General features: G+C 48.3%; 1 protein-coding gene across 1 annotated transcript in view; it reads left to right on the top strand.

Annotated features, from left to right (window-relative positions):
• The window catches only part of PLXNA2 (plexin A2), a 221,297-nt gene that overhangs the window by 7,987 nt on the left and 185,600 nt on the right, over nucleotides 1-27,710 (top strand). Inside the window, exons 2-3 of the mRNA XM_011937960.1 lie at nucleotides 17,582-18,849; nucleotides 25,128-25,310. Coding sequence (XP_011793350.1) covers nucleotides 17,617-18,849; nucleotides 25,128-25,310 — 1,416 coding nt within the window. The 5' untranslated portion in view covers nucleotides 17,582-17,616. The remainder of the gene's footprint in view (nucleotides 1-17,581; nucleotides 18,850-25,127; nucleotides 25,311-27,710) is intronic.

Genomic DNA, 27,710 nt, shown 5'->3' with positions numbered 1-27,710 from the left:
GCCCACGCCGGACAGGAAGACCCAGGCTCCTTCCCTAGGAGGCCCCTCGTGAGTCAGCAGAGCTCTCATTCCAGGTCTCCGCTCCATGTTTTTGGGCAGTGGTGTTTTCCAGGAGCAGGACCGGCTGGGGATTTCACACTGCCCTGATGACACTGATGCCCCACCCTCACTCCCGCTGCCTAAAACTTTCTAACAAGTCCCGTCACTCTCTGTGAGATTAAAACCCAGGCTACCATGTTTTCTGTAAGGCAAACACCCCACCCCCCGAGGTGTATCTGTAAATGAACAAAATTCGAGTCTACTATCCCACTCTGAGTGACCCCCCAGGGGGTCAAGTTCTTCAGCTTTCTTGGCCCACAGACTGAGAGAGAAAGATCTGAACTGCATGGGGAGCTGGAAGCCACTCCCAGCGCCCTCCTGCAGGAGGTTTAGGCCCCACTGAGATGGTTGAGAGCAGATGGTCAGGAGGAGCCTGGTGTCAAAGAATCAAACAGGAACTAAGTGCCTGCCTTCACACTTGTAGCCCTTCCCGCTTCCTAAAGATTTCTCACCTGTTGACCAGTGCTTACCCTCCATTTGTTCCCTGGTCCCAGGAGAGAGATAAGAGGTTAATTACGCTCTAGCAGAATTGGCTCCTGCCCCTTACCCAGCACCTTGGTTTCTCTGGCTGTATAATGGAGTGAATACTCAAGCACCCTCACTTGTCTTTGTTCCTGGAGTCAGGCCCAGGAAGAGGGTGTTAGGTAAGTTGGAAAAATGACAAGTGCTGGAAACAGGGAAAATTACTCTAAATTTTGGAACAGGTATAAAAAGCAAAACTAGGGTTATTTTCCCCCTCTCTCTCCAAATTTGTTTGGAATTTTCTGAGAAAAATAAGGTTTCATTTAAAGAAAATCTGTATGCTAAAGTATAAAGGGCTGAATACTTGGTGGAGATGGGATATAGAGAAGAAAGTCAACGGTGGCCCTGCAAGGAGACTACATTCAGGGCTTATGGTCAACACTTAGCCAGTGGGATTGGAATTTGAATTCTGACTGTGCCGCCCTTGGATTTTTAGTGCCTTCAGAGCTCTAAGAGTGGACACGAATGACACTGTCATAGGATTGGTAGGTTGGCATTGCTATGGGAGTCGACCCTTCGTGGAAGAAGAAAAGGCAGAGCTCATGGGCGTCTGGCTGCTTGGCTGCAACAGGGCTTGCATCTCTCCTGCAGAGAGAGCTCCTAGGGGTAGGGACATGGATGGAGCGAACACATCATAAAGTGCATTAGCAGGAGTGGAGTCCAGGAGCCCAAACTGGACCCTGGGGCTCAGGGATTATGTCCTTGGTAGTGCTGATCATCGGTCAAAACATAGCAGGATGTCTGGGGAGAAGCATCAGCTATCTTCTAGTAGGCCAAGAAGCTCCCCAAGCACCACAAAGAGACTTGTCCCTGTTGGAAGTGCAGAGTGCGGGATGGGGCCTGTGAGAGGAGAGTCCTAAACATCCCATAGCACTGTCCAAGAGCCTGCAGAAAATGGGGGCAGCAAGATGCCTTGATTTCCTTTCTAAATATTATTTTTTAAGAAAGAGTTTGAATTGCAGAATAAAGAGGTGTTTGGTGTAGAATACTTGGGAAATGTTTTTGAGCATTTAATAGCAGCTTTTACCCAGGCCCTCATAGTGGATGTGAAACCCAAGTCTAAACTGGGTAAGTGCATTGCTCTGAGTCACACAGCAAGCTGCCATTCACTGCCCTCCAATTGCTAGGAGGTTTGTTTGCCTTAGCCTCACCCACCACACTCTCTTGATCTGCCCACTTAGCTACCTTTTCTCTCCAGTCTCTTGTCCCTGCACTGTGCCCAGTGACCTCCCCCATCTCTCTCTTCCTTGGTTTTGAGCAGACAGGCATCTCCCGATGACGCAGTATTCCGTGTGAGAACTGACCTCTCCTCTTCTCTACCCATCTGCCAGCCCTCGGCACACACCACAGCCCTTCCATGGTGCTGGGCAGTGTGGTGTCAAAAAACTCCGCCTTTTGAATAGCTCCAACCAGCTTTCCTCCATCCACAGTAAGCCTTGATATTTGCACAGTCAATGGCTCTGGCAAGGCCAAGCTGCCCCTCCCTCCCCGAGAGGCACTGTGGGCGCTGTTTGTGTTTCAGTCTCTATAGACTCCGCATTCACAACTTGAAGAGGCTGAGACAATGACCCAAGCAGCTGCCTGCAGACTGTGCTGGCTGGGAGGCGCAGAGAGCTCCAGTCTCACAAGGCTGCGAGGGAATGAGAGGCAGGGAGGGTCGGCCCAGACTGGATTTGCACATCATGCACCTGGGAGCATTCTCGGGCAGCTGTGGCTGACCTGAAGGGAATGAGGGGTGCTGGGATCCAGAGAACCTTGTCTAGGCCACCCAATTGACTTCCACTGCATGCCCCCAGCTTCCTTGGCCAAGTTTTCCACCAACTATGCATTCCCTGGGGGCCTGGAAGAAAAAGCAGGGCCCTGGGGAAGCAGCCGTGCCTGGCCTGGGGATGGGAAGAGGCAACATTTGTCTGCATAGAGAAAAATAGGAAGCTTCACCTGGGAGAAGAAAGGTACATTCCTTGCAAGAAATTTTAAAGTTGGTGCAGCATAATTTCATTTGACTGAACAAGTGTTTATAGAATATCCATATACTGAGTATGGTAGCGAGGAGACAAGTCACTGTCCAGGTTCTTGAGGTTTCAACCTGGCAAGAGAGGGTATGCACACAAATCATGGTCCTACAAGTCACAAATAAGTATTGCAAAAAGAAAGAAAGAGCAAGATTAATCAGAGCTATCCCAGCCTGGAAAAGGCTATCTAGGGAGGGAATGGGCTCTACAACATTTAGGGAATTCAAGCAGAGGCTAGAAGATGGCCAGGTCTCAAGAAGAGATTCCTGCATAGAGCAGAGATATTATCATAGCGGATAGCTGAGGGCCCCACCCATCCTAAATTCTCTAAGCTGGAGTTTCCCTGTTTGCTGCTCAGTAAATCCAAACTCAGTGGAGGAAAAGGCTCTGTTATGAAGTGGAGTGTCGGGTCCATACAGTTGAATTACAAAGTAAGTAAAGTTGGTTCTCACACCTTCAGGCCCATGGCAGTCTCCTCTGAGCAGGGTGCCAGGAAGGCTAGGCTGGGATTAGCCCTGGTCTCCTCTGGAGCCAGAATTCTCCTAATCATGTTAAAATTAACACTCCCTCTACAAGCAGGAGCAGACCCCTCTGAACCGAGATTTGGTCAATTCTCTGCTTGCACAGCTCTAACTTCTAATCATTGTCATAAACAGGATGGAAGCAGCTGTTCACTCCAGTCTATTATCAGCTTGGTTGGAGACAGAGAAATTTAAATGACAGTAAGATGCTTAGCAAAGAAACGAAAGTCAGTGTTAAAAATAAAGAAAACAAGACAGCTTGTTTCATCGAAATAGAAGGGTTATTAAACAGCCCTGAATTAATCAGTGATCTGCCACTGTCGGGAATTGAAGAGCAGCAAGGCCAGGGCTGAGAGCTGGGAGGAGATGGGTAAGGAGAGGAGTCTAAGGCAGATAGGAGGCTCCTGTGTTCTTGGGCTGGCTATAGGGACTGTAGAGGTGCTTGGTCTTCAGAGGGGTTGCTGGCAGCTAGCATTCTTTCCCACAATAGAGGGCCAGCTGGGGAGAGGGAGACTGGCACCGTGGTCTCTCCTTACAGATTTGTGCTTTTGGATCCTTTCCATCTGCCACCACCTGTGCAAGCCCCTGGCCATGTCCAGGCCTCAGCCCCTCCCCAGCCTTCCTTCCCTCCTGCCAGAACTGGGCAAGAGCCAAATGGCATTCAGTGGATGGCCAGCAGCTCCCAGCCCCAGACCTTTTCCTCTAATCATTCACAGGGGGTCCCCAAGAATTCAACTCTGAGTCACAGATCCTTAGACCCCACCTCCATTCGCAAAGAATAGTAACAGGATATCCTCAGCTATGGGCAGAATATTGCTTATGTGCAGGCAGAGAGTGTCCTCTTGAGTAAGTGATCTCTTCCAAGATATATCAGTTGGTGACATCTGCAACGCCAGGCAGCAGAGAAGCCAAGTGACATGTTTAACTCCAAGACCCCCCCAAGTCCGAGTCTCATTTTCACATCTGGTGCCTTTGCCAAAATATTCAACCTCAAATATACCTAAGTTTACATCTTACCTGTAAACTGATGATGCAGATGCTGCTCTCAACCTCACCAGCTTGAGTAAGGGGTACATTAGTGGGATGATGCATGTGAAATTTTTAGGAAATTGTAAAATCACTGCGCAAATACATGTTCGTATTACAGTGGGGTCCCTTGCAGACTCAGAACCAAACATCAGAAGAAAGGTTTTCCAGAGGGCATGGAATGCATCTGGGAGGAGAGCAGACAGACATGCTCACACCTTCGCAGGGGTGTGGAGGGGAGGGCGGGTGGCCAGGCACATCTGCTTGCACATGTGCCTTCATCCAGTGTGGAACATGTTGGATCTTGAGTCAATCACTCCAGGAGCATTTTCTTTGCTCCTTGACCTCCACATTCTTTCTCCTCACCCCTCCCTCCCGCTTCCCTCCTGGGTCCCTCCTGGCTGTTTACCCTTTTCCCGGCTTCTCTCTCACACCCCATTCATCATCCAGGGCCAGATTCTCACTCAGGGAGCTCTTTTCATCTCCTGCCCTAGGTCCTCCCTCCCCAGCCTGCCATTCCCACCCTGCTCCCCATCAGCACATTCCTCTCCCTGTCTCAGCCTCTCTGAAAACTGCACCCTTCACTCTGCCTCACAGCGGGCTGAGGGATCCGAGAGGGGTCCGGGGCTGGGCTGATAGCGCCTCGAGGGTCTCAAATGTCTACTTCCTGTGCTCCTTCACCAAGGGGCTGATGCCACTCAAGGTGCTTAAGTGTCCTTCAGGCCAAGTGTCTGTACCTCTTGGCACAGAAAAGATCTTTAAGTGGTCAGACCTCTTCCCAGAGTTCCAGCCACCCCTCAGTTTCCGCATGCCCCTTTAATCCAGCTCCATGGCACTCCCCTTGCTTGGTGTGTATGAGTGTGAGAATGCCTGTTATTTAGGAAAGGCTGTCTGACAGCTAAGGATCTCTACTGCAAGAGCTGGGAGTCTCAGACAAAGAGACAAAAATAATAGAAACTGCAGGTGGGAAGATACAGGGTGGGGACATAGCCTGCTTAAGAAGCTTCCTCCTGAAAAGGAGTTAGAGCTTTTTTATTGGAAGGCTGGTTGTTGGTTCAGAAAAGCACTAGAGAGAAAGAGAGGCAGGGAAAGACAAGGAAGGAAGAGGAACTTCAGCCTGTGTACCAAGGCGGACCTGTATGGGAAGGGCCCAGAGAATGCGAGGCCCCAGCCTAAGGAGCTGGTATCTCAGCATCTTCTCCTCCTCCTCAGGACCAGTTTTCCCCTTTCCTCCTCTACACCCTTCTGTGCTGCCACACGTGCCTGGACAAACTAGCAAGAGCAACACAAGTGGTCCTAAATCACCTGAGGGCCATGAGAGGAGGGGTGGCCTGGAAGTCATGGGACCACTGATAGAACTGGTGGGAATGGCTACTCAAGACCTCAGGTCAGCATGGGGAGAAGGTGGGACTAGCAGCACCCTGTTTTTTTCTTCCGAGAGGACTAGGTCTCGGCAGGCAGGTGCTGGGTCACCACGTTCTACTGCACAATGATCACCGCTCTCTAAAGCTAAAACAGAACCCTCAGAGTTTGTCACCATCATACAAGGCAGCCCAGGAGATGATGTCCTTGTACAGTGTTTCTCCAAAAACAGAAACAAGAGTAACTGTTGTTTACTTAAAGCTCTAGAGTTTACAAAACAATTTCACATCCATTATTTCATTAATTCTCACCACAACCCTGTGAGGTGTCATTTTACAGCTGAGGAAAGTGAGGCTCCAAAAGGTTAAATAACGTGTTCAAGGTCACCGAACTTGGAAGTGATAGAATGAGACTTGAGCCCAGGTCCCTCTCCAAAGGCCAAGGTCTTTTCTCTGTGCCATCCAGCACTGGGAGTTTGACCTCCTTGTTGAAGACCCTGTTCTGGAACCTTCCAAGAGGACTTCCCCCACCCCACTCTGTTGGTCACTTTATATTGTGAATTCTTCATTTTTTATTATTTTATACTTTTTATGTGATCCATGATATTATATGGTTAACAACTCTGGAGCACTCTTGCAAAGACTCTTCCTGCACAGATCTGGATTATACATTCTTCAAAGACAGAGCTGGTATTTTCCCATTCTTCTCCGTCTTTCTTCCCACCTCACCCATCTAGCCTCACCCAGTGGGTTCAAGGCAAATAATAGCCAGGATCCTTCCTAAATGATTCACCTCCTTCTTCACTACCTCCTGAAGATCAGTCATGACAGATCCCTGAGCCAAGTGTATTAGTTCAAATCATTTCTTGAGGCCGACTAGCAGGGACAGTGTCCACTGAGGGAAAGCAAATAAGCACCTGGGCCCCGCCTCTCGCTGCTCTCGACAATTCAGGCTGAGCACAATACGAAGTGAAAGTTATCATGCTAGCCCTGCACGGATACCAAGAAGCATGAGATACTGTTCCTGCCTTCAAAGGGCCTCTAATTCAATGGGGAGATAGGAAATAGTCACATAAAAAAGACAGCCAATGCTGCAATGTAGTGTGTGCTAGAATCAGTGTGTGCCCAAACCAGCAGTTTTTAATCGAGTTTGGAGGAGAGAGAAGAGATTGGAGGTGGAGAGGCCCTAGAGGGTTTATGAAGCTTTGAAGGATGGGCTGGGTATGGATAGGCAAAGAAGAGAGTGGAAACAAGCATTCCAGGGCAGGGTGTTTTGGGGACTCAACAGACCAACCAGTTTGTTGGGAGAGGAGTCACTCTGGGAGAGGTGGGCAGTGAGGTTCGAGAAAGAAGAGCCAGCTGGGAAAGGACTTGAACTTGGGTGCTTAGCAGTGCTGAGTCTGTCTGGGCAACAGCAAGGAGCCATAGAAGGTGTTTCCATAGGTGGATTTCACACTTTGGCCATGTGCCTGGCAAAGTTAGACAGTGGGTCTGAGGCACAAGAAATGAGGCAGCACAAGGCACAAATTGCAGACATGTGGCTGGATCTTGGCTGCCAATGGGTTTTACCAGGGTCCGTCTCAGAGGAAGGCCTGGATGGTGACAATGTGACTGTCTTAGAAGCATTATTTTCAGGGAGGCAGCATGGGGATTCCTGGTGAAGAGCCCCGCCCTTTGAACTTTTGGGAACCCTAGCTTCTGGAAATGAGCAGTGCTAAAAAGTGCACATCATCTGGCACTAATGGTCACTGTCCCTGAGATAGAGATGAAGCATCACGGATTGGGAGTCATTCTTGTCCCTGGAGAGCTTCAGTGGCCAGCCATGTGAGGCCACTGGAAGTAGAAAGGAAGGTCTGCAAAAGAAAGCAGGAAGTTCTCTCACCTGGGTCTCCTGGGAACCATTAACATTTTTCTTCAAGAAGAAAAAGATGTGGACAGCTTCAAAGGAGAGTATGTGGGATTTTAGGGTCAGTTGAGATGAATGCCTAGTGTTTTGTTCTGGTTTTTTCTTACTCCATCATTGTTCCTCCTTTTCCCTCCCAGTAATGTAAATTAGAGCAGTGTCATTATTTTTCAAAACGTTATGTTTAATGGCAGCATAATATGCCATTATATGGAGTAACTGTAATTTATTTAGCTTTTTAGTTGAGTACTTTTTAAGCTTGCTCTCCTGCCCCATCTCAACCTCAAAGAGTCCCTGGCTCTCCCTTGTACAGTGAATATTAGATGAGAGACATTTCCAGGCTGTTTGAAAGTATCATTTGGAATTGCTGTGAAAGGTGGCTGCCAAGTTAGCAAGCCTCTTGCCACCCCTGGATTCCACCTGGTGCTTGATAACCACGACTCCTGTGGGCCCTACCCCATCACTGCCCGGTTACCAAAATAAAGGATCAGCTCAGCGTAGACATAAATGGAACTGTGGAGCCTCAAGTTTTGACCTTTAACATAAAGTACTTGCCAAATCTTACTAAACATTCGGGTGAGTTCTCCCAGACCAGTGATAAGAAGGTTTGGCTGAAAAATAAGCCTTAAGAATCTAGGCAGTGTAGAGTAGTAGGGAAAGCATGGGCCTCAGCAATCTTGGCTTCCTAGCTGATACTCGTCAAGTTAGGCTTCCTGAGATTCCATTTCTTCATCTGTGAAATGGGGATAGTCATGCCCATCTTGCAAGGTAATCACACAGCTATGGATAGCATATACAGGGCATGTAGCATAGCATGCCATGTAGCAGGTGGTTAATAAATGATAATAATAGTAGCTACTCTTCATTGTTTTCTTCCAGAAAATAAATGAGAGTTGCTAGTAATTTGCTACTTGTGGTCATTAGAGTATGAGGTCTCCTAACGTGAATCTTGACTTGGCTTAGCAAAGCCATATGCCTACTTTTATTTCCTTTTCCTGCCTTTGGAAGGAGCCTGAGAATTCCTTTTTCTGTCCTTTAATCCTGTAATGTCTACCAGAACAGCAACTCAACTGATAAGGTGGTTTAAATAGGGTCCTGTTAGAATCAGGGAAGAGGTGGGATGACCTTCCTTGGACTCCCTTAGCACAGAAGGCAGGAGTGCTCCCACGGCCTGCTTCTCATAGCATCAAAGCTCTGCTAATTTGGAGAAATTCTTTCTGACCCAATGGGGAGGTGGCCATGGCAAAGCAGGGCTCTTTCCTGACCCTCGCCCAAAGGGGGTTGAAGAGGGCAAAGCCTAAGGAAGGGGGAGCAGGGGATGGGGTGGCAGGGAAGGCAGCTGCTTGAAATTGATTGCTCTTGTAGTTTAGTTTATACCATGCGGCTCTCTCAGCTCTGCCCGGGTGGCGACCTTTAGATAATAAAGGGAATTCTGGGAGATTTCTGACAGGCCCATGACATATGGGGCAGGTCTGCAGGGTCAGGCGGTGTATCTCCCTGCTCCCGGCCCCAGGGTAATGAATCTTGTTTTGACTTTGCAAAGCCAGCTCAGCCAGTGTCCCAGAAAGAAACAGAGCCCCCGCCAGTCCCTCAGATGAGTGCACATCTTGGAACCCTTCATAATTCAGGGATACAACTCCAAACTTTTATAGCCTGTGAGTGGAGAGGACAAACACTGCCTGTTTTGCTAAGGCCCTGGGAGAGCTGGTGTGGTTTCCAGGGCTCGATCAGAGCCTACTGGGAGACCTGGGGAAAAAAAACAACAGAAATCTCTCCCTGACGTTAAAGGCAGTGGTCCCAGGACAGGGCCTGTGCCTGGAGGAGGAGCCGGGGTGGGAGAAGGGGAGATCTCTCCTTGGGGTCTGGTAAGTGGTAGATTCACTCTTCTGGGTAGGAAAAGCGAAAAAAACAAGGAAAGAAAAAAAAAGGGTAGGGTCCACCCTGCAGGAAAAGCAGAAATCAGCACATCCTAATTCTCATCCCGAAGCTGTCAGGGGCAGAGCAAGTGAGTTCTCTGGGCTACTGTTTTCTGGACTGGGTGAAGGCAGCAGGAGTCAGCAGCTCCTGACTGTTGATACCCCCCCATCTCTGCAAATCTGCATGTGTATGCTCACCCACACCCCTCTTCTTTAAAAGAACAATTCCTGAACCATGAAGTTTGATTGCCTTTCCCCTCCCTGCTGTATTAGTTTGCCAGGGTTGCTGTAACAAAGTATCACAGACCAGGTGGCTTAAGCAACAGAAATTTATCTTCTCCAAGTTCGGAAACTGGGAAGTCGGAGATGAGGATATGAGGATGTCGGCAGAGTTGATTCCTTCTGATGGCTGTGAGGAAAGGAGCTGTTCCAGACCTCACTTCTCAGCTTGTAGATGGTCAGATGAGGATGTGGATGTCTCTTTACATCAGCTGGCCTCTGTGGGTGTCTGTCTCAGGCTCCACATTTCCCCCTTTTTATAAGGACACCAGATCATACTGAATTAGAGCCTACCCTAGTGACCTCATCTTAACCTGATTACCTCTATAAGACCCTGTCTCAGGGACGGGCGCCGTGGCTCACGCCTGCAATCCCAGCACTTTGAGAGGCCGAGGCTAGAGGATCGCTTGAGTCCAGGAGTTCAAGACCAGCCTGGCCAGCATGGTGAAACCTCATCTCTACAAAAAAAAAAAAAAAAATTAAAAATTAACCAGGCATAGCCATATGCCTGTGGCCCCACAGATCCCTGTGGTTCCTAACACTGATGAGGGAGGATGGTTTGAGTCCGGGAGGTGGAGGCTGCAGGGAGCTGAGATCGTGCCACAGCACTCCAGCCTGGGAGACAGAGCGAGACCCCGTCTCAAAAAACCCAAACCAAAACAACAGTAACAAAAGATGCTGTCTCACATATTTTGAGGTACTTAGGGTTAGGCTTCAACACAGGAATTTTCAGGGAACACAATTCAGCCTTTAATTCAATCCCCTGCTTTCTTGCTAATACCCAGCCCCTGCACTTGTGCCTCGTTACCCTGCCTCTGTCCCCCATTGCAGTGATGGATGGTCCCTCGCTGTCACGCATGTGTGTAAGATCCAAGGGCCTTGTCCAAAGCTGAGAGCCACACACAGCTCCCTTCTCACAGTCCCTGCTGCCTCACTGCCTCGAGCATGGGTTCTTTCCTCTTTACTGATTGGGACTGTGAGAGCGTGCCCAAATTTCCATCTCCTACTCCTTGGTTATTGGAGCATGGATGTAGTTTATCCCACCTGTGAAAGGAATCGCATCTATGAAGACAAGCAGGACATCCACCTTCTTATAGTAAGAGAGGGTGACTGGGTAGAAATTGTCACCCAAATTTGTCTTGACACCTCCTAGAGGGGCCATACTGCCATCTGTGTCACCTTCTCAGAGAAGGCTGCCAAGGGTGCATGCAGGCAGAGATCTGTTTTCCTCCACTCTCTCCTCTCACCTTCCTTCTTCACTCTGGGGCAAGGTATAGCCACTTCGCTTCACATAACCGCACAGAGTCTAGGGAAAAAATGACATTCGATTAATGAAGCAAATGCAGCTGGTACAGAAGTGACATCTAAATTGTTCCTTTGGTCCCGTTATTTTCCGTAGGAAATTCTTTCTCTCCTCACCCCTCTCCCCCTTTTCCCTTTAAATCGCGTGCATAAAATACGCTAATAACAATCTTCAGTGTCTGTGCATGAGTGACAGCTGAAATAAGAAAAAGACTAATCGTACCTCCTGCAGCCCTGTCACATGGAGATTAAATGAGACTCTCTCCCCACCCTCTCCCTGTTCCCCACCCCCTCACCCCCACTCTCTCCTCTCTTGGTTCTCAATGAGAATCATGGGCATTTGAATAATAATATTATAGACGCCATCAGGGTGACAGTGGGGAAAAAATCAGCTCAAACCCATGATTATTCCTTCACTCTAATAATTATTTAAATACCAGATAACTCCTTTCACTCTAATTGAGGCCTTTCAGCCGTCGGCATTACCCGGGCTTTCACGTTTGCCCTCTCGCTCACCTTGTGCTACCCAACGTGCCTGGACTACCTCTAAGGTCGGCGTTAGGCAGAGTGACGCTCAGAATGCTTGCACATACAGCTGCACAAGGGATATGAAGACAGGTCCTTGAGTAGCATTCCACCCACAGGGACAAGATGGGGCCTCAGACTCTCACATTTAGACCATTTTATTCTCGTAGAAATCTTAAACCAAAAGGAGCCTTCTGAGACCATTGGGACCAATTCCCTGCTTCTAGGTAAACTTATTCCTAGGCAGCTTCCAGGAAAATTTGACATCAGAAAATTTCACAATCTCCTTGGCAGGATGCTCTGGAGATCCTCTCTAGACAGAATGTCACCCTTAATATCTAACTTTAGTCCCTTCTGCTGTAGCTCTAACTCTTTGGGAAGAAGGAGCTTTCTGTGCATAGACTAAATCTGACCTGTCCGTGGGGTTGTGGCACAGGACACCATAGCCCCCATGTTGCAGCATAGGTGATGGTCCTCAGTGTGACATTTGCCTGGGCCTGCCTGGGCCTACAGGAGGACAGAAGCAATCATTCTCCCCGAGGGGCAAAGAAGCCATTCAGTCATGTGTCCTTCATTCGTTCTGCCCCTTAATCTGCCCCCTTTGAATCTGCCCTGAGCACCACCTCGTTGTCCAGGCCCAATGCCACACTCACTTCCACATATCATGGGGCTACCATCAAAGGCATCTACTTTCCCCAAAACAGGACAGCCTGAAGGCAAAACATAACTAACTCCCAGGACCCTTCCACCTACAACAGAGGAAGCGGCTGCCTTTTTGTCATGAGGTCTGGGTTCTGACTGCAGCCTGTTTCTGACTCATTTTGAGTCGCCCTGGTCAATTTGTTTCCTTTCTGTGGGCTGTGGTGTCTTTCATATTAAAAAAAAAAAACTAGTGGGTTGGAATAATCTTATAATCTCCCTCAGCATTCATCCGAAGTTCCTGCTTTAAAGGCACTACTCATTAGAAGGAAGAGCTGAAGGAGAAGACGGACTCCTCTCTACCATGGGAAAGGAAAGAGGCTAAGTGACTTCCACGAACAGCTGCTAACTTCCCTGAATTCACAGCCCTCATTTTCATGCTCATCTTTTCCCTACCACCATCTGGCTCCTCAGGGTGCATGAGCCCCCTAGTAGGTGCAGCAGTAATAGTAGGCACCCTTTGCTGTTATTGTTATGAAAACTATCAGCTCCAGGATGGTGCTGGAGGTGATGATGATGTTGATGACAGGGTTGTTAGGAATGGAGTTAGTGGCAATGGTGGAGCTACAGATGGGCCCACGGGTATGAAAGCTACTAACATGAACTTTGACTCAATTTAGCAAAATCGTATTTCGAATCTAAATTCTCTTTCCACCAGCTCCTTTTGCTATAAGGGGAAGCCAAGTGGAAACATAGAGGCATGTGCACCCAGATCTCCTGAAAAGAGCAATAGGAGAGGGTAGCAGGGAGGAGAGAATCCTCTGCTGAGCTGAACTGGAAATGCCTGGTTGTCATTTCTTCTCTGCTTTGCCACTGACGCCTGCAGCAACTGATCAGGATGGTATCAGATGCCTTCACTAGCTGTCACTAACACCTGCCTCTTGAATCCTGATCGGGGAGATGGTGTCATCAGGCCCTCCACATAAAATATTCAGTGGCACTTGCGTCCCAAAGAGGCAAGCGTGGCCTCTCCTTGGCATCAGGAACGCTCTGAGTTACATGTCCTGGGAGACTCTGTTGTTTGGGCAAGAGTCCCAGAGCAGCATTCCCTGGTTTGAGACTTGGAGTAGGAGAAAGGGAAACTGGTAGAACAGAGACTAGGCAACTTTTGGCTCTTGAGAATGCATGTGACAAGTGACTTCATGCACTAGACAGAGAGGGATGTGACAGAAAGGAGAAAGCATTATTATTAAGAGAAAACTCCTGAGGTTGACACTAGCAGAAAATTGGGGATAGGAGGAAGTGCTACTGGGTATGCAAAGTCATAGGCATGTTTGTTTACCAGTGTCTACCAAACTGAGGATGGGAAATTCATTCTATGACAGAAGATGGGATGGATGGAGGTGAGGAGCTGGAAATAATGACAAATAAATTGCTAATAACAAAGGCTAATGTATCTTGAACACTTAAGATGGCCAAGAACTGTTCTAAGTGCTTGATATGTATTAACTGATTTCATTGTAATAATACTATGAGGTAGCTACTAGTACTAACCCTGTTTTATATAGATAGTTAGATAACATCATAGAATGGCTAAGTACCTTGACCAAGTGTACACAGCTATAGGCTCCATTTGTATCCAGGCACCTAAGTTCAGAGCTCATGCATTTAACTATTATATCACACTGCCTCTCACCAGAGGCACAAAGGTGGGCTCCCTCCCTCCTTACTCAGAATGTGGATAGGAAGCCTGATCTTTGCCCACTGGGCTCGGCTTGGAACAGCTACTTAGTCACATCAATTTGGCATAGAAAGATGAAGGCTCCCAACGTGCCCTTGAAGTCAGCTGTCTTTATGAAGGCCACACTCCCAAGGTGGGGTGCAAACCTCCTTTCACTGCAGGAGACTGTGCCTCCTCTTGACTCCAGTGTCCAATGACAGCTGTTCCCAGGTAGGCAGTCCCTGAGCCCTGTGAGATGAATTCACTTGACTGGTTACCAGGAGCAGCTTATCCCGAAGCAGATGCTGATTGAGGGTGAGAGGAAAATAGCCCAGCTGGAGTGGTCTGTTTAGAACTCCTGGCCTGAAAAATAAAAAAATAAAAAAGCTCCTGGCCTAATCAACGTCTCCAAGTTGGAGTGAAAAACCTCAGTTGCTATTGGAATCACAGACTCTGGGAACTGAAGGAACCAAGCTTCAAAGTAGCATTTTATCTGAAAAAAGAAATCTTATAGGTTGACTCATTCAAGTACCTTTTGTTTTAAGATCAAAAAATAGGCTCATGGAAATGCTAGACTGGTCTAAAGTGAGTGACACTATAATTCATGAGTCACACAGGCAGAATGTGAACCCAGGGTTCCTGAGACTCCCACCTTTCTTCCTGCCCTGTGACCTCATGCCTTATAGACATCAGGAAAGTTTTTTCATTCTCAGTCTAACTCTCAGGATCCTGTGTTTCCACCAGCCTTCCTGCAGTCTGCAGAGAGGCTACATTGGGACTTGTGCAGTAGTATGATGAGAAGATCACCTTGGATCTATTTCTTTCCACTTGCCACATACTTCCAGACTTCCCAACTCTGTCACTGGGTCGGGGAGGCCTAGATTTCAAAGGCCCACCCACAATGTTCATCTCATTGTGAATGGGACAGGAAGAATATAAGCAAAAAGAGAAGTCAAGGGCTATGGTGGGATTTCTGAAGTGCCATCTCCTGTGGGAGTCTTCAAAGATAATAACAGGCCAGGTGCGGGGGCTCACACCTGTAATCCGAGCACTTTGGGAGGCCGAGGCGGGTGGATCACGAGGTCAGGAGATTGAGAGCAGTGTGACCAACATGGTGAAACCCTGTCTCTACTAAATACACACACACACACACACAAATTAGCCAGGCGTGGTAGCGCGTGCCTGTAGTCCCATCTACTCTGGAGGCTGAGGCAGGAGAATCTCTTGAACCAGGGAGGCAGAGGCCTCAATGAGCCGAGATCACACCACTGCACTCCAGCCTGGGCGATAGAGCAAGACTCCATCTCAATAGTAATAATAATAATAATAATAATAATAACAAAAACTAACACAAGTTAAGTGCTCACTGTCTGCCTGCAACCATGCTAAGAGGTTGGTCTCTATATTGCCTCATTTACTGTCATGACAACATACTGTAGTTATTCCCATTCTACCAGAAAGGGACATGAGACTTGACTTGCCCCGAATCCCAAATTTGTTTCCGAATTCTGTCTAACAACAACAAAAGCCACTCACTATTCAAACTGTGTCTTGCGAGGGTACCAAGCAGGGAGGTGAGGTGGCTGATCTTAACTGTATACCATGTCCTTCCATGTTATCTCTGCTATCAGGACCCCCTTCCTTCCCTCGCGGCTCCTCAAGGAGGAACCGCTCTCCACCTGGAACCCAAGGAGATTTTCTTCCCAGAGACAAGGGTGTGCAGAGAAAGGCCTCTTGCAATTCCCCGTCCAGCTGGAGAATTTAAGGATTCTGTTATTTCCTTTCCACAGCTCCTCTTCAGGAATTCACGTCCTGCTACCGGCCTCAGGACATAGCTAAAAATAACCTCTGGTTTCCAAACTGAAAGCTCTTGTCTGTTGGGAGGCTTTGCCGGTGTGCGCCTGGGGCCGGAAGGGCTGTGTCAGAGTAACTGAGGTCAACCTGAATCTCAGATCCCTGTTGCCTTCCCCTTTCCAAGGAAGCCCAGGGCCTCATGAGTCACCCCGAACACGCCGGGGGAGTCAGGTTGGAGGAGGGAGTCAGGTGGGACCTACTGTGGCACCATGGTGGCTGCCAGGCCGAGGATGCAGAACTGGACAAGAGTAAGGGTCATTCCTAAAGAAACTCTAGGGGATTCTCTAAGTGGTGCCTGTTGTAATTATAACCCCATCCAGCCAGAATGGGGAGTTGAGGGAGAAAGGGCTCTCCTAAGCTGCCTTGGAGCAAATTCTCCATCCTTCAGGTGTTTCCATCCCTGCCACCTTATGTGCCCAGAGTTCTGTCTGGACTTGCCTGAGACGGTTGCTGGATGATCTGTCCAGATGAGAAAAGCTTTCTCTGCGCGACAGCTTGCTGCCTTCTCCTCCTGGTGCCGCAGTCACTTCCCACTGTCCCTCTCCATAAGTCAGGACAGTACCGTGATAGTGATGGAACAGGCCCTGCTCTCTGACCTCCAGGTCCTGCTCACTGACCTCCAGGCTCTTCTCTCTGACTTCCTGGCCCTGGCCCAGCCTGCCCCTGGCTACAGGCTGTCCTCAGGAGCCCCACCTTGCCTCTCTGGGCAGCTTCCTTGGAACAGGGAAGAGTAAGTGCCAAGGCTCTGGAAGCGGAGGAGCCTTAAAGCCTAGGAGTCAGGAGGCAGGGGGAAGTGTAAAGGAGTCAGGGTTAGAGACTGGGCTTTGAGCACGGCCCACTACAGTCCACGGGTCATTTCATGGATGCTGAAACAGTCAGGAGGCCCCAGCAGTGCCTGAAATGAGACTGAACCTCACTTCACCACCCTTTGCTGCTCCTCACATTCTCCCAAACCTGGTACCCCTGCCCCAGGTGGCTGAAGCTGGACTTAGCTAGCCAGTACTCCCTAGCAAGGAGACTGGTTCTCTATGTGTCCTGGCTCCCCATGTGCTCTGCCTGCAGAGAGGCAGAGGTTGAAGCAATTTCCCGAGGACCTGGCTGCCTGGCAGCAGCTGGGTGTCCACCTTGAGAAGGATGGGGGGATCTCAGGAGATCTGCCTGTCTCCCAAGGGCTTTTCAGGCTCCGGAATGGCACATGTGGGAATCCCAGTCTTGTTGGCTACAACATGTTTCCCTTTCCTGACAAGTTCTAACAGCTAGTGATCAGGGTTCTTCTTGCTGGAGAAGAAAGGGCTGAGGTCAGAGAGGGGCACTCTCACTCAGGGTGACCAGCTCCTCGCCTCTCTGTGGACAACAGAGCTTGAGAAAGTAAAGAGATGCAGTGGAGTGAGGTGATGGAAGTCTAAAATAGGAAGGAATTTTGTGCACAATATCAGACTCTGGGAGCAGTTGACCTGGAGAGCCTGGGGGAGGGCCTGCCTAACAAGCTTTCAAAAAACAGGAGCGATTTCCACTGGACTGGGGTAAGACTTGCCGGTTGGGTGGGGAAGACTGGCTTTAGTCCTGACATCGGATTGACTGGCTGGGTGAACTTCAACAGCCTTTTAACCTCTCTGAGAAATGAAAACGATGGCTTCAGAGGCCAGAAATAGAGATGCTTTGTAAAATAAAATTTTTTTAAAAAGCAAGTATTCTATAGTGTAAAGGCTAGAGACCAAAATAGATAACAGGATTCCCTGAACATCCCTAAAAGGGAGAAAGTATGTTAAAAATAGAAAAACCAAAATTCAGAAGAAAGAGACTCACAGAGCTAAACCAGGATGGGGACCCTGGGTCAGGCCAGCCTCTTTGCTCCTCCTAGAACTTATTTTTGGTCTGACCACTCTGCCTTGTATTTTGCAGAATCATGTGAGGGTCAACCAGGGAAGGTGGAGCAGATGAGCACACACGGGAGCCGTCTCCTCAGCGCCGTCCCTCCCAGCATGGAACAGAGGCGGCCCTGGCCCCGGGCCCCAGAGGTAGACAGCCGCTCTGTGGTCCTGCTGTCAGTGGTCTGGGTGCTGCTGGCCCCCACAGCAGCTGGCATGCCTCAGTTCAGCACCTTCCACTCTGAGAATCGTGACTGGACCTTCAACCACTTGACCGTCCACCGAGGGACGGGGGCCGTCTACGTGGGGGCCATCAACCGAGTCTACAAGCTGACAGGCAACCTGACCATCCAGGTGGCTCATAAGACAGGACCAGAAGAGGACAACAAGTCTTGTTACCCGCCCCTCATCGTGCAGCCCTGCAGCGAAGTGCTCACCCTCACCAACAATGTCAACAAGCTGCTCATCATTGACTACTCTGAGAACCGCCTGCTGGCCTGTGGGAGCCTCTATCAGGGGGTCTGCAAGCTGCTGCGGCTGGATGACCTCTTCATCCTGGTGGAGCCGTCCCATAAGAAGGAGCACTACCTGTCCAGCGTCAACAAGACGGGCACCATGTATGGGGTGATTGTGCGCTCCGAGGGTGAGGACGGCAAGCTCTTCATCGGCACGGCCGTTGATGGGAAGCAGGATTACTTCCCGACCCTGTCCAGCCGGAAGCTGCCCCGAGACCCTGAGTCCTCAGCCATGCTCGACTATGAGCTACACAGCGATTTTGTCTCCTCTCTCATCAAGATCCCTTCAGACACCCTGGCTCTGGTCTCCCACTTTGACATCTTCTACATCTATGGCTTTGCTAGTGGGGGCTTTGTCTACTTTCTCACTGTCCAGCCCGAGACCCCCGAGGGTGTGGCCATCAACTCCGCTGGAGACCTCTTCTACACCTCACGCATCGTGCGGCTCTGCAAGGATGACCCCAAGTTCCACTCATATGTGTCCCTGCCCTTCGGCTGCACCCGGGCCGGGGTGGAATACCGCCTCCTGCAGGCTGCTTACCTGGCCAAGCCTGGGGACTCGCTGGCCCAGGCCTTCAATATCACCAGCCAGGACGATGTACTCTTCGCCATCTTCTCCAAAGGGCAGAAGCAGTATCACCACCCGCCCGATGACTCTGCCCTGTGTGCCTTCCCCATCCGGGCCATCAACTTGCAGATCAAGGAGCGCCTGCAGTCCTGCTACCAGGGTGAGGGCAACCTGGAGCTCAACTGGCTGCTGGGGAAGGACGTCCAGTGCACCAAGGCGGTAAGGAGGCACGCACCTCGCTCTGCTCCGTGACACAGATTCCAACCTTCCTGTCCATGCCCTGGGGCACACCTGCTCCCACACCACCACAGGCCTGAAATGAAAGAGGTTTTCAGACTCAGGTTATCAGGTGGTAACCAATAACGCAGGGTCTTACGTACACCAGATACTTGGGATATGTGTGTTGATTCGTTATCATTTCAAATATATGTATTGAGTGCCTACATCACACCAGGTGCTACTGTAAATGCTGCAGGCTTCAGCTGTGAACCATACAGCCCTGCAAAGCTCACTGCCCTCAGAGAGATTATGTGCTAGTTGGGTGAGACAAATGAACACATAATATATGTTAGTTTGCCAAATGGGAATAATGGCTGTAGAGAAAAATAAACAGGGAAGGGGAAGAGGCAGTAGGTGACAGGACTGACTCACTGAGAAAGTAGTGTCTAAGCAAAGACTGAGGATGAGAAGAAAGGGAGTCATGCAGGTGTCCAGAGAAAGCATTCCAGAGAGAGAGAAAGGGTGAGGAGAATGTGCAAAGAATTCAGGGCATGCCTGGAGTGTCTGACGAACAGTAAGGAGGCCACTGCAGCCAGATCAGAGTATATGAGAGAAAGAGCAGCAGGTGATGGGGTCCATCAGAAGTAATGGGCACCAGGTCATGTACACACACAGCCATAGACCATTGTGGTTCCCAGTGAGGGGGTCAAGTGGAGATCGGAAATCTAAGTCAGAGGAGAGGGAAAGGAGTCTGACTTGACCAATTGATGGAAAACTGGAGAAGAATCAAGAGTGTGGACAAAGGCAAAAGAGGAGGGGATGAAAAGCTGAGAATCCAGACCTGAGGAAAGCAGAGACAAGAAAATCAGTGGCAAGCACTGCCCTATCAGTGGCTCATGGTGTTGTCATCAAAGTATTCACGATCCGCTCTTCCTTCCATCATTTATCCAGCCATCCAACCATCCATTCATTTATCCACCCATCTCTCCTCCATCCATCCCCTTTCCTTCCCTCCTTTTATTCTCCTATCCATCTATCCCTCCCTCCTCCTTAGCTCTCTCCCCCATGCATCTCTCCATCCATCCATCCATCCATCCATCCATCCATCTATTCAGCCATTTACCCATCCCTCCATTCATCTGTCCCTGATCCTTCCCTTCATTCTTTCCTCCACCCCTTCATCCACCTATCTCTTTATCCATGCATCCTTCTTTTTTCTCCCTTAATCTATGCCTCTATCTTTATCTATCCATCATCCATTTGTCTATCTAGCCCTCCATCTATCCATTCATCCCTCTCTTTATTCATCCACCATCATCCATCTACCCATCCCTCCATTCATTTACAAATAGTATTGAAGATCTTCTGAATGCCTGGCACTGTACTAGGCACTGGGGATGCAAACATAAAAAGACATGATTGGCTGGGCACGGTGGCTCACACCTGTAATCCCAGCACTTTGGGAGGCTAAGGCAGGCAGATTGCTTGAGCTCAGGAGTTCGATACTAGCCTAGGCAACATGAAAAAACTCCGTCTCTACAAAAAATCCAAAAATTAGCCAGGTGTGGTGATGTGCACCTGTAGTCCCAGCTACTCTGGAAGCCTGAGCATGGGAGGTGGAGGTTGCAGTGAGCCGAGATCGTGCTACTATACTCCAGCCTGCGTGACAGAGTGAGACCCTGTCTCAGGAAAAAAAAAAAAAAAAAAAAAAGAAAAAGAAAGATGTGATCACTACTCTGACAGATCTTAAAATCTAGTAGGAGAGAGAGACACACACAGAGAGAGAGACAGAGAGAGAGAGAGATAGAGAGAGAGAGACAGCTGGCAACATAATGTAGCGGCTAAGAGTTTGAGCTTCTGAGACAAAAGCCAGGCTTCAAATTCCATCTGTGTTTCTTCCTCCCTTCTTCAGAAGCACCTTATCATCTCTATATTCTCATCTGTGAGATGGGAATGATAATGCCTAGCTCATGGGATGATCAGATGAGATAATACATGGAGAGATTAGCACCATGCCTGGAAATGTTAGGTTTATCATTACACAGGGAGTTAACAGGGAGTGTGAGAAGTGCAAAAGTAGGTTTCTTATACACAGTGCTGAGGGCTCTGGATCTGCAGCCTAGAAAAAATATATGAGACCAAGGGGCCCATATGGCTACCTTCTGAGTACTCTAAATTGAAGGTACCTGCCATTGGGACCAAACACTAGTACTTGAAGCAAGAAAACATCATTCCAAGGCTACGCTTCTATTCCTGTCATCATTTGCTTGGTGTGGTAGAAGAGTCATGGTTAAGGCTTTGAAGTAAAACAGATGGGGATTAAAAATCAGTCCTACCAGTTACTACTTGTGTGACTTTGGCAAGTTATGTACCTGATCTGAGCTGTAAGTTTTTCATCTTTAAAATAGAGATAATATTATCTTCTTTTGATGGTTAGTATGAGGATCAAATGGAAATTTTATGTAAAGTGCTTAGCACAATACCTGGAACATAATAAGCATTCAATAAATGGGCAGCTATGATTATGAATATTAATCATAGTAGTAAAGAGCCAGGTATTTTCTTAGGTATCTTACTGTTGTAAAATGAGGAAGCTGGACTAGATAGTCTCTAGTTTTTTGTTTTGTTTTTTTTTTTTTAACACCAAAATTATATGGCCACTGGCCTTAACTAATGGGGAGAAGTGAAGAGGAAATGTAACCCTCTGTAAGGGTTAAACGCTTGCAGAGTCCAGCCTAGTTCCCATAACCCAGTGGGGGCCTTGTCAGGAGGAAACTGCTGATTCCTGCCTGCTTCTGAGCAAGAGGAAAGAGGAAGATGACACTCTTCTCTGCTCCAGCGCAGAGAGACAAGCCTGGGCTAGTTACAAAAGGACAGGAAAGGCACTGGGAGAGAGGTGACAGTGAGTGGGGCCGGGACCTTAGAGTGGAGAGCCCCTTGCCTCCACCCCTTCAGTACCACACCCTTCTGGTGCAGGGGCTGCAAGAGGAATGGCCCCTTAAAGATCCCGACAGTCCAAAAGACCAAGACCCGGGGACCCAGAAATATTTTGGTGGCCTCAGAGGGGAATAAGGATAAATGAAAGAAGCTGTAGTCCCAGAGCTTGATTTTAACATGACTCTGGAATAACATGGAAATCTCAGATCAAAAATTTGAGCTCTGAGCCCAGAAAAGGGAGGAAGAAGGGGGCTATCACTCATTGAATAGCAGCTATGTCCTAAAGGCTAAGCTTGGCAATTTAAGTGTTATCTCACTTGCTCCTCACAAAGACCCCATAAAGCAAGAGTTATCACCCCCATTTTACAGATAAAAAAAACAAAGGCTCACAAAGACTAAGCAAGTTGCTCAGATCTCCACAGCTATAAGTGATAAAGTGGGGATTTGAATTTAGTTGGTCTATATTACTTCTTAGTCCAGGCTCTTTCTATGTAGCCCTTCTGTTTCCAAGGAAAGCCATACACCAAGCTCTCAACCATTGGAGCAAAAGTAAAGGCACATCAGGTGTTTGGAAATATCTGACAATATATTGAAAAAGAACTTGAAGAGAAAAGAAATTCTAGCCAATCCTAAGGGCTTAGGCTGAGAATAAATCTTTTTTTTTTTAATAGTTCTGGAGATTCTAGAATCAATAAGATGGTAGCAAAATCCAGAATTACTAGGTTTTTGCTTCTGCATCATTTCTCAAAAGCTGACTTGGGCTATGCCTGTGCCCAGACTCTGTGGCCTTACCAGCCCTGCAGAAAGTGGGAAAGAAATGGAAGCCATGAAATTAAGGACTTTTAGAGCTCAGAGGAAGCTTGACAATTACCTGGTCCAATACTTTTACTTTACAGATGAGAAAACTGAGGCTGAGACAGGGTACATGACATATCAAGGTCACACAGCTGGTTTCAGTAGAGAAAGGACTAAAATCTGGATCACTTTCTTCTTAGCCAGGGCAGTAGCTGCCTGGAGTGTAGGGATGAGATGAGGAAGAGAAGTACAAAATGTAAAATGTGTAGCTGATAACTCTGACCAGCCTTTCTGGGAGCTAGAATTCCCATGGTTGGCTCCAGTGATGTGCTGGTAAATATTAAATAACTGGCTCTATGCAGGCCGGGGAGGGAGAGGAAAGCTCTGGTTTGTAGCCCCTGCCAATTGCCATGGTATAAATACACCTATCATGGCTGATTTCAAGCATCATGGGATGTCACTTAACGCACAGTTATCCCCTGTGAGCTGGCTTCAGCACACCACAGCTTCACTCCCTTTCTGAGAAACTCATTCCTTCTGCTCTGCGAGGCTCCATATTATCCCAGGTTCAAAAGTCATCTTAACCTAAAAATTTGTTTTCTTTCCTGAAGAATATACACACACAAGCGCAGCACCATCATTCCTACCAGTAGCAGGAGCAGCAGCTCTCTACAAAACACTACGGAACCACAAAAAATGAGCCTCTGCTCCCTTTGGGACTGAGAAGAGAAAGGAAGGGAAGTCCTTGGTTTAAAAAAAAAAAAAATCACATGCCATAACTTATAAACCAATTATTCCAAAGAAATGAGGCTGTCAACAAATGATGATGTGTCAGCCTGCTCTTCCCTGGTGAGGGTGAGAGGAGGCTGAAGGGAGCAGGGGGGCAGGCTGCTCTGCTGCTTTCTATGATTCCTACGACAGCCATTTCCTTCCTCCTCTGGGATGCCTTCGCAGACCCAGAAGGAACAGCTGCCACAGGACGCGGGGCTCTTTCTGGCCCAGAGCCTGCAGCCTTTGCCACAGGATTCCACATTGTGCCATTAACTGGGGCATGTCAGAGCATCCGTGCTGGCCCAGCCCTGTGCTGAGCACTGTGTACAGAATGCAAACCCCTTAGCAGCCCCTGCCTCAGGAAGCATTACAGTCTTTGTCTTTCATTCTTTTTTAGATGAGAGACCTAAGATCTTGAGATCTTGGAAATCATCAATTTAACATTACCTTCAACAGCCCTACAGGAGGACCCTACTGGTCCAAGTTTTCACAACCAGTTTGTGGCAGAACAGGGAATAGGATCAAGATCTTCCTACTTTCTTTCCAGCAATTTTTTTTTTTTTTCTTTTTGAGACGGAGTCTGTCGCCCAGGCTGGAGTGCAGTGGTGCGATCTCAGCTCACTGCAACCTCCGCCTCCCTGGTTTCACGCAATTCTCCTGCCTCAGCCTCCCGAATAGCTGGGATTACAGGCACACACCACTACGCCCAGCTAATTTTTTGTATTTTTGGTAGAGACGGGTTTTCACTATGTTGGCCAGACTGGTCTCAAACTCCTGACCTCGTGATCTACCCGCCTCGGCCTCCTAAAGTGCTGGGATTACAGGCGTGAGCCACCGTGCCCGGTCATAGTTTTTTTTTTTTCACTTGCTCAAGGTGATCTTTCAAATGTGCTCCAGTCACTCCTGACAGACACATTATGGAGCCACACCACCACTCTCCTTAAAGGCTGGAAATACAAAGGACACCACCTCCAGAATTCTCTCTTAATTATATTTACCCAAACATTGTTGAAGATCTATAATGCACAATAGTGGAAATAGCTGGACAACTTAACACAAATCTTTTGCATGCATTATTTCATTTGTTCCTTCATGGTTCTATCAGAAAGGTGGGCAGGTATTATTCCAAAGGAAGAAACTGAGCATATGTAGATTAACTTTTCCAAAGTGTAAGGTACTGTCCAATATTATTATGACACTTCCGATCTCTTTCCAGTATGGAAAGATAGTAGGGAGCTAGAATTCACATGGTTGGCTCCAGTGAGGTGCTGGTAAATATTGAACAACTGGATAGTTGAATGGCCTAAAATTTCTTGTGCCCAAAGGGAGACCCTACAGCCCAAGAAACAAACAAGAAACCCTCTCTGGGCTGGTAGAAATCCTGTAATGTTGCCTTTAGACTGATTATCCACTGAAGGAACTCTTGTCTGAAATAGAAAGATCCCCACAGAATGCCATGGTCCTGAGGGACATTAAAATAAATAGCTTGACAAATTGATCCTAGTTCTCCTGGCAGAAAGGTAGATGCAGGTGACTCCAGGTGAGTGGAAGGTTACTGCCTGTTCTTTCGTCTGGCTTCATAAGAACCAACATGGAATTTGTGGGTGAGCTGGTGAGAAGATTTTTGTCTGCAGCATGTGTTAGGGCCCCTGAACTCCCATGTCTGCCTCTCTGAGGCCTGGCGTCCTAAGACTGGAAGTTGGGAATATGAGTTGTATAGAGACTCCACCAAGCCTCCACTGTTACTCACCCCAATTCCTTCCCCTTTCCTCCAGCCTGTCCCCATCGACGATAACTTCTGTGGACTGGACATCAACCAGCCACTGGGAGGCTCAACTCCGGTGGAGGGCCTGACCCTGTACACCACCAGCCGGGACCGCATGACCTCTGTGGCCTCCTATGTTTACAACGGCTACAGCGTGGTTTTTGTGGGGACTAAGAGTGGCAAGCTGAAAAAGGTAAGAGTCTTTTTACCTTTTACCATCTGAGCTCAGCTGCCCCAATGACATTCAGCTCCTCCGCAGAAAGTCCCTCTTGGAAGGTAGCTATTGGTGGAGATTTAACTACAGGCAACTTTATTTTCTCGGGGAACGAAGGTGAAATTGGGGAGGTAAGAAGGGGTTAATTTTGTGACAGCTTCTAACTACTTCCTCCAGCCCTCAGTCATTGGGTATGTAAGGAATGCAAGCATGTTTCAATATTTCCCAAACTTTAAGAAAAAACTTTAAGAAGGTACATACATCTGCAAAAGCAAAAAAAAAAAAAAAAAAATTGCTCTTCATTCCCAAATCAAACAAAACTAAGTTTTTGGTTACATACATTATAAATCTCCAACATCACAAATCCCTCCCTAGGACCTGTCAAGTTGATTATACTGGTCTTTGTTGAATTCAGAGAAGTTGGTTGAAACAGATTATTGGTCCCAATTCTAAGACCTGGGGCAAACGGTGGGTGCTGCTCTCTGATGGTGTATGATGCCTGAAGAAAACGCCATTCTCCAGTCTTTCCTTTTCCTGCAATCACAGTCTCTTCCCTTCCCAGCTCCCCACCCAGATGTGAGCTGCCAGGTGGAAGTAGACATTTTACCTTGTGTCTCCTTGGGCACTTCTGCCAGCTGGAGGGCACAGGCTGTCTGGGGCTGGCAGCATGGGAGGCCTCTTGTGCAGCAAGCTGAAGCCAACAGCTTGTGCCTGCTTGTCTAGTGCCTAGGGTGCAGAGAGGGTGCACAATCTGGTTCATTATATGGGATTAGAGCAGCCACATTCTTTCCGGTCTCAGCTAATCCCCTTTTCCCAAGCTTACCCTCCTGCCACCTTTCCCTAGTCCCAGCACCTGTGGATCAAGGAACATGCAAGACCTCACTGCCTCTCACCCTTTGATGTTGACATCACCCTGGAGCTCTTTCCTTATAATCCATTTAGAGCCTTGGGAGGGATGCTGTTTGGAAATGTGGAAGGAGGGTAACCTGGAGTGAGCCCAAGGAAGAATTTCCATGTTCTGCTTGTTCTGAATTACTGCCAGGGGAGGTGAGAAGAACTGGTCTGGGTTCACCTAGTAGTGCTAAACCCTCCAGGCTTCTTCTGGTTCCCATGATACCAAAGACGTTTAACCATTTCCTCACTTGTGTAGAAGTTCCTACATGTTCCTCTTCTGTGCCCTCCACTCTGCCTGGGACTAGAGACCCTAGCTTGGCTTTTCAGCACATGGAAGAGAGAAAGAATGTGGTCCTTGTGTTTGCTTTTCCAAAATGGGAAGGGGAGGAGTTGCTCTGTGAAATTCTGCTAAGGTTTAAAAGTGGCTTCTACCAGGAAGCAGTTTGGCTTGGAACCCTGAGGCTGATTACTTCCCTGCTCAGCCAGGGTCACCACATCCAGTTGGGCAAATTGTGCCTGGCCTAGGGGGATTGTGTTAAGGAGCCTAGTGGGAGTTGAAATCCAGCCTGAGCTCTCCCTGTCACATGATGTACCCTGTGGTACAAACATCTGCCCAGCGGGCCTTCTCTTACTAAATTATCTGCCCATAGGGACCACCTTTTCCTAAATGGCACACAGGCTCTCTAAGGGCCAGCAGAAGCCACACAGGCTGGTGTGAGCACCTTTCCCCGACCTTCAGTCACTGCTCCAGGTCATGTGTGTCATTCTGTCTCCTTGATTCTCTTGAAAGTTCCATGAAAGGCAGGGGTCATGCTTTTTGGACTATTCCCTTCTTCCCCTTTAATCCCCTCACCAAGTGTTCACTCATGGGATAGGCTTCAAAACTGCTTTGAAAAACAGAACCATTCTTTAAGGAACCTTAGAGAGTGCCTGGCCCAATACTCTCATTATTTGACAGGGAAACTGAGGTCCAGAGAAGAAAATTGACTTGCCCAAGCATAGAGATCTAAGACAAGTTGCTTCTTGCCTTGACACCAAATTTGGCACCATTTTTACTTAAAGAAGCAACTCTAGAGCCCAGGGAGGGAGACTGAGAACGATCTTCAGGTCCAGGCTTGCTACAGAGGTCAGCTAGGGGCTAGTGCTTTCACTCTCTTCAGATCTAGATGTGAATTAAGGAATCAGTATATAATGAATGGATGGATGAGAAGTGAATAAAGGAAAAGGGACCCAACCAGACACAAAGGGACCTTGAGTTGCCTTTCCCCATATCTCCATGCATCGCGCACAGCACACACCAGGGGCTGCTTGGCATCTTTCCAAGTCACACACCTGAGTTGGCCAAGTTCTCCTGGCCTTATTGAAACCCTGACAGACAAGTTGCTGTGGAGACAAGTCAGCAGGTTCAAGGGCAAAGCTGGGGGTGTGGTTACCCACAGCTTGTTCTGACCTGTGAGTTGGCTGCTGCTTCTCACTCTTTGCTTG

Source organism: Colobus angolensis, unplaced genomic scaffold (genome assembly GCF_000951035.1).
Source record: "Colobus angolensis palliatus isolate OR3802 unplaced genomic scaffold, Cang.pa_1.0 Scaffold100, whole genome shotgun sequence".
Lineage (NCBI taxonomy): Eukaryota > Metazoa > Chordata > Mammalia > Primates > Cercopithecidae > Colobus > Colobus angolensis.
Note: the sequence above shows the minus strand (reverse complement) of the source record. Positions and strands in the feature narration are given on the sequence as shown.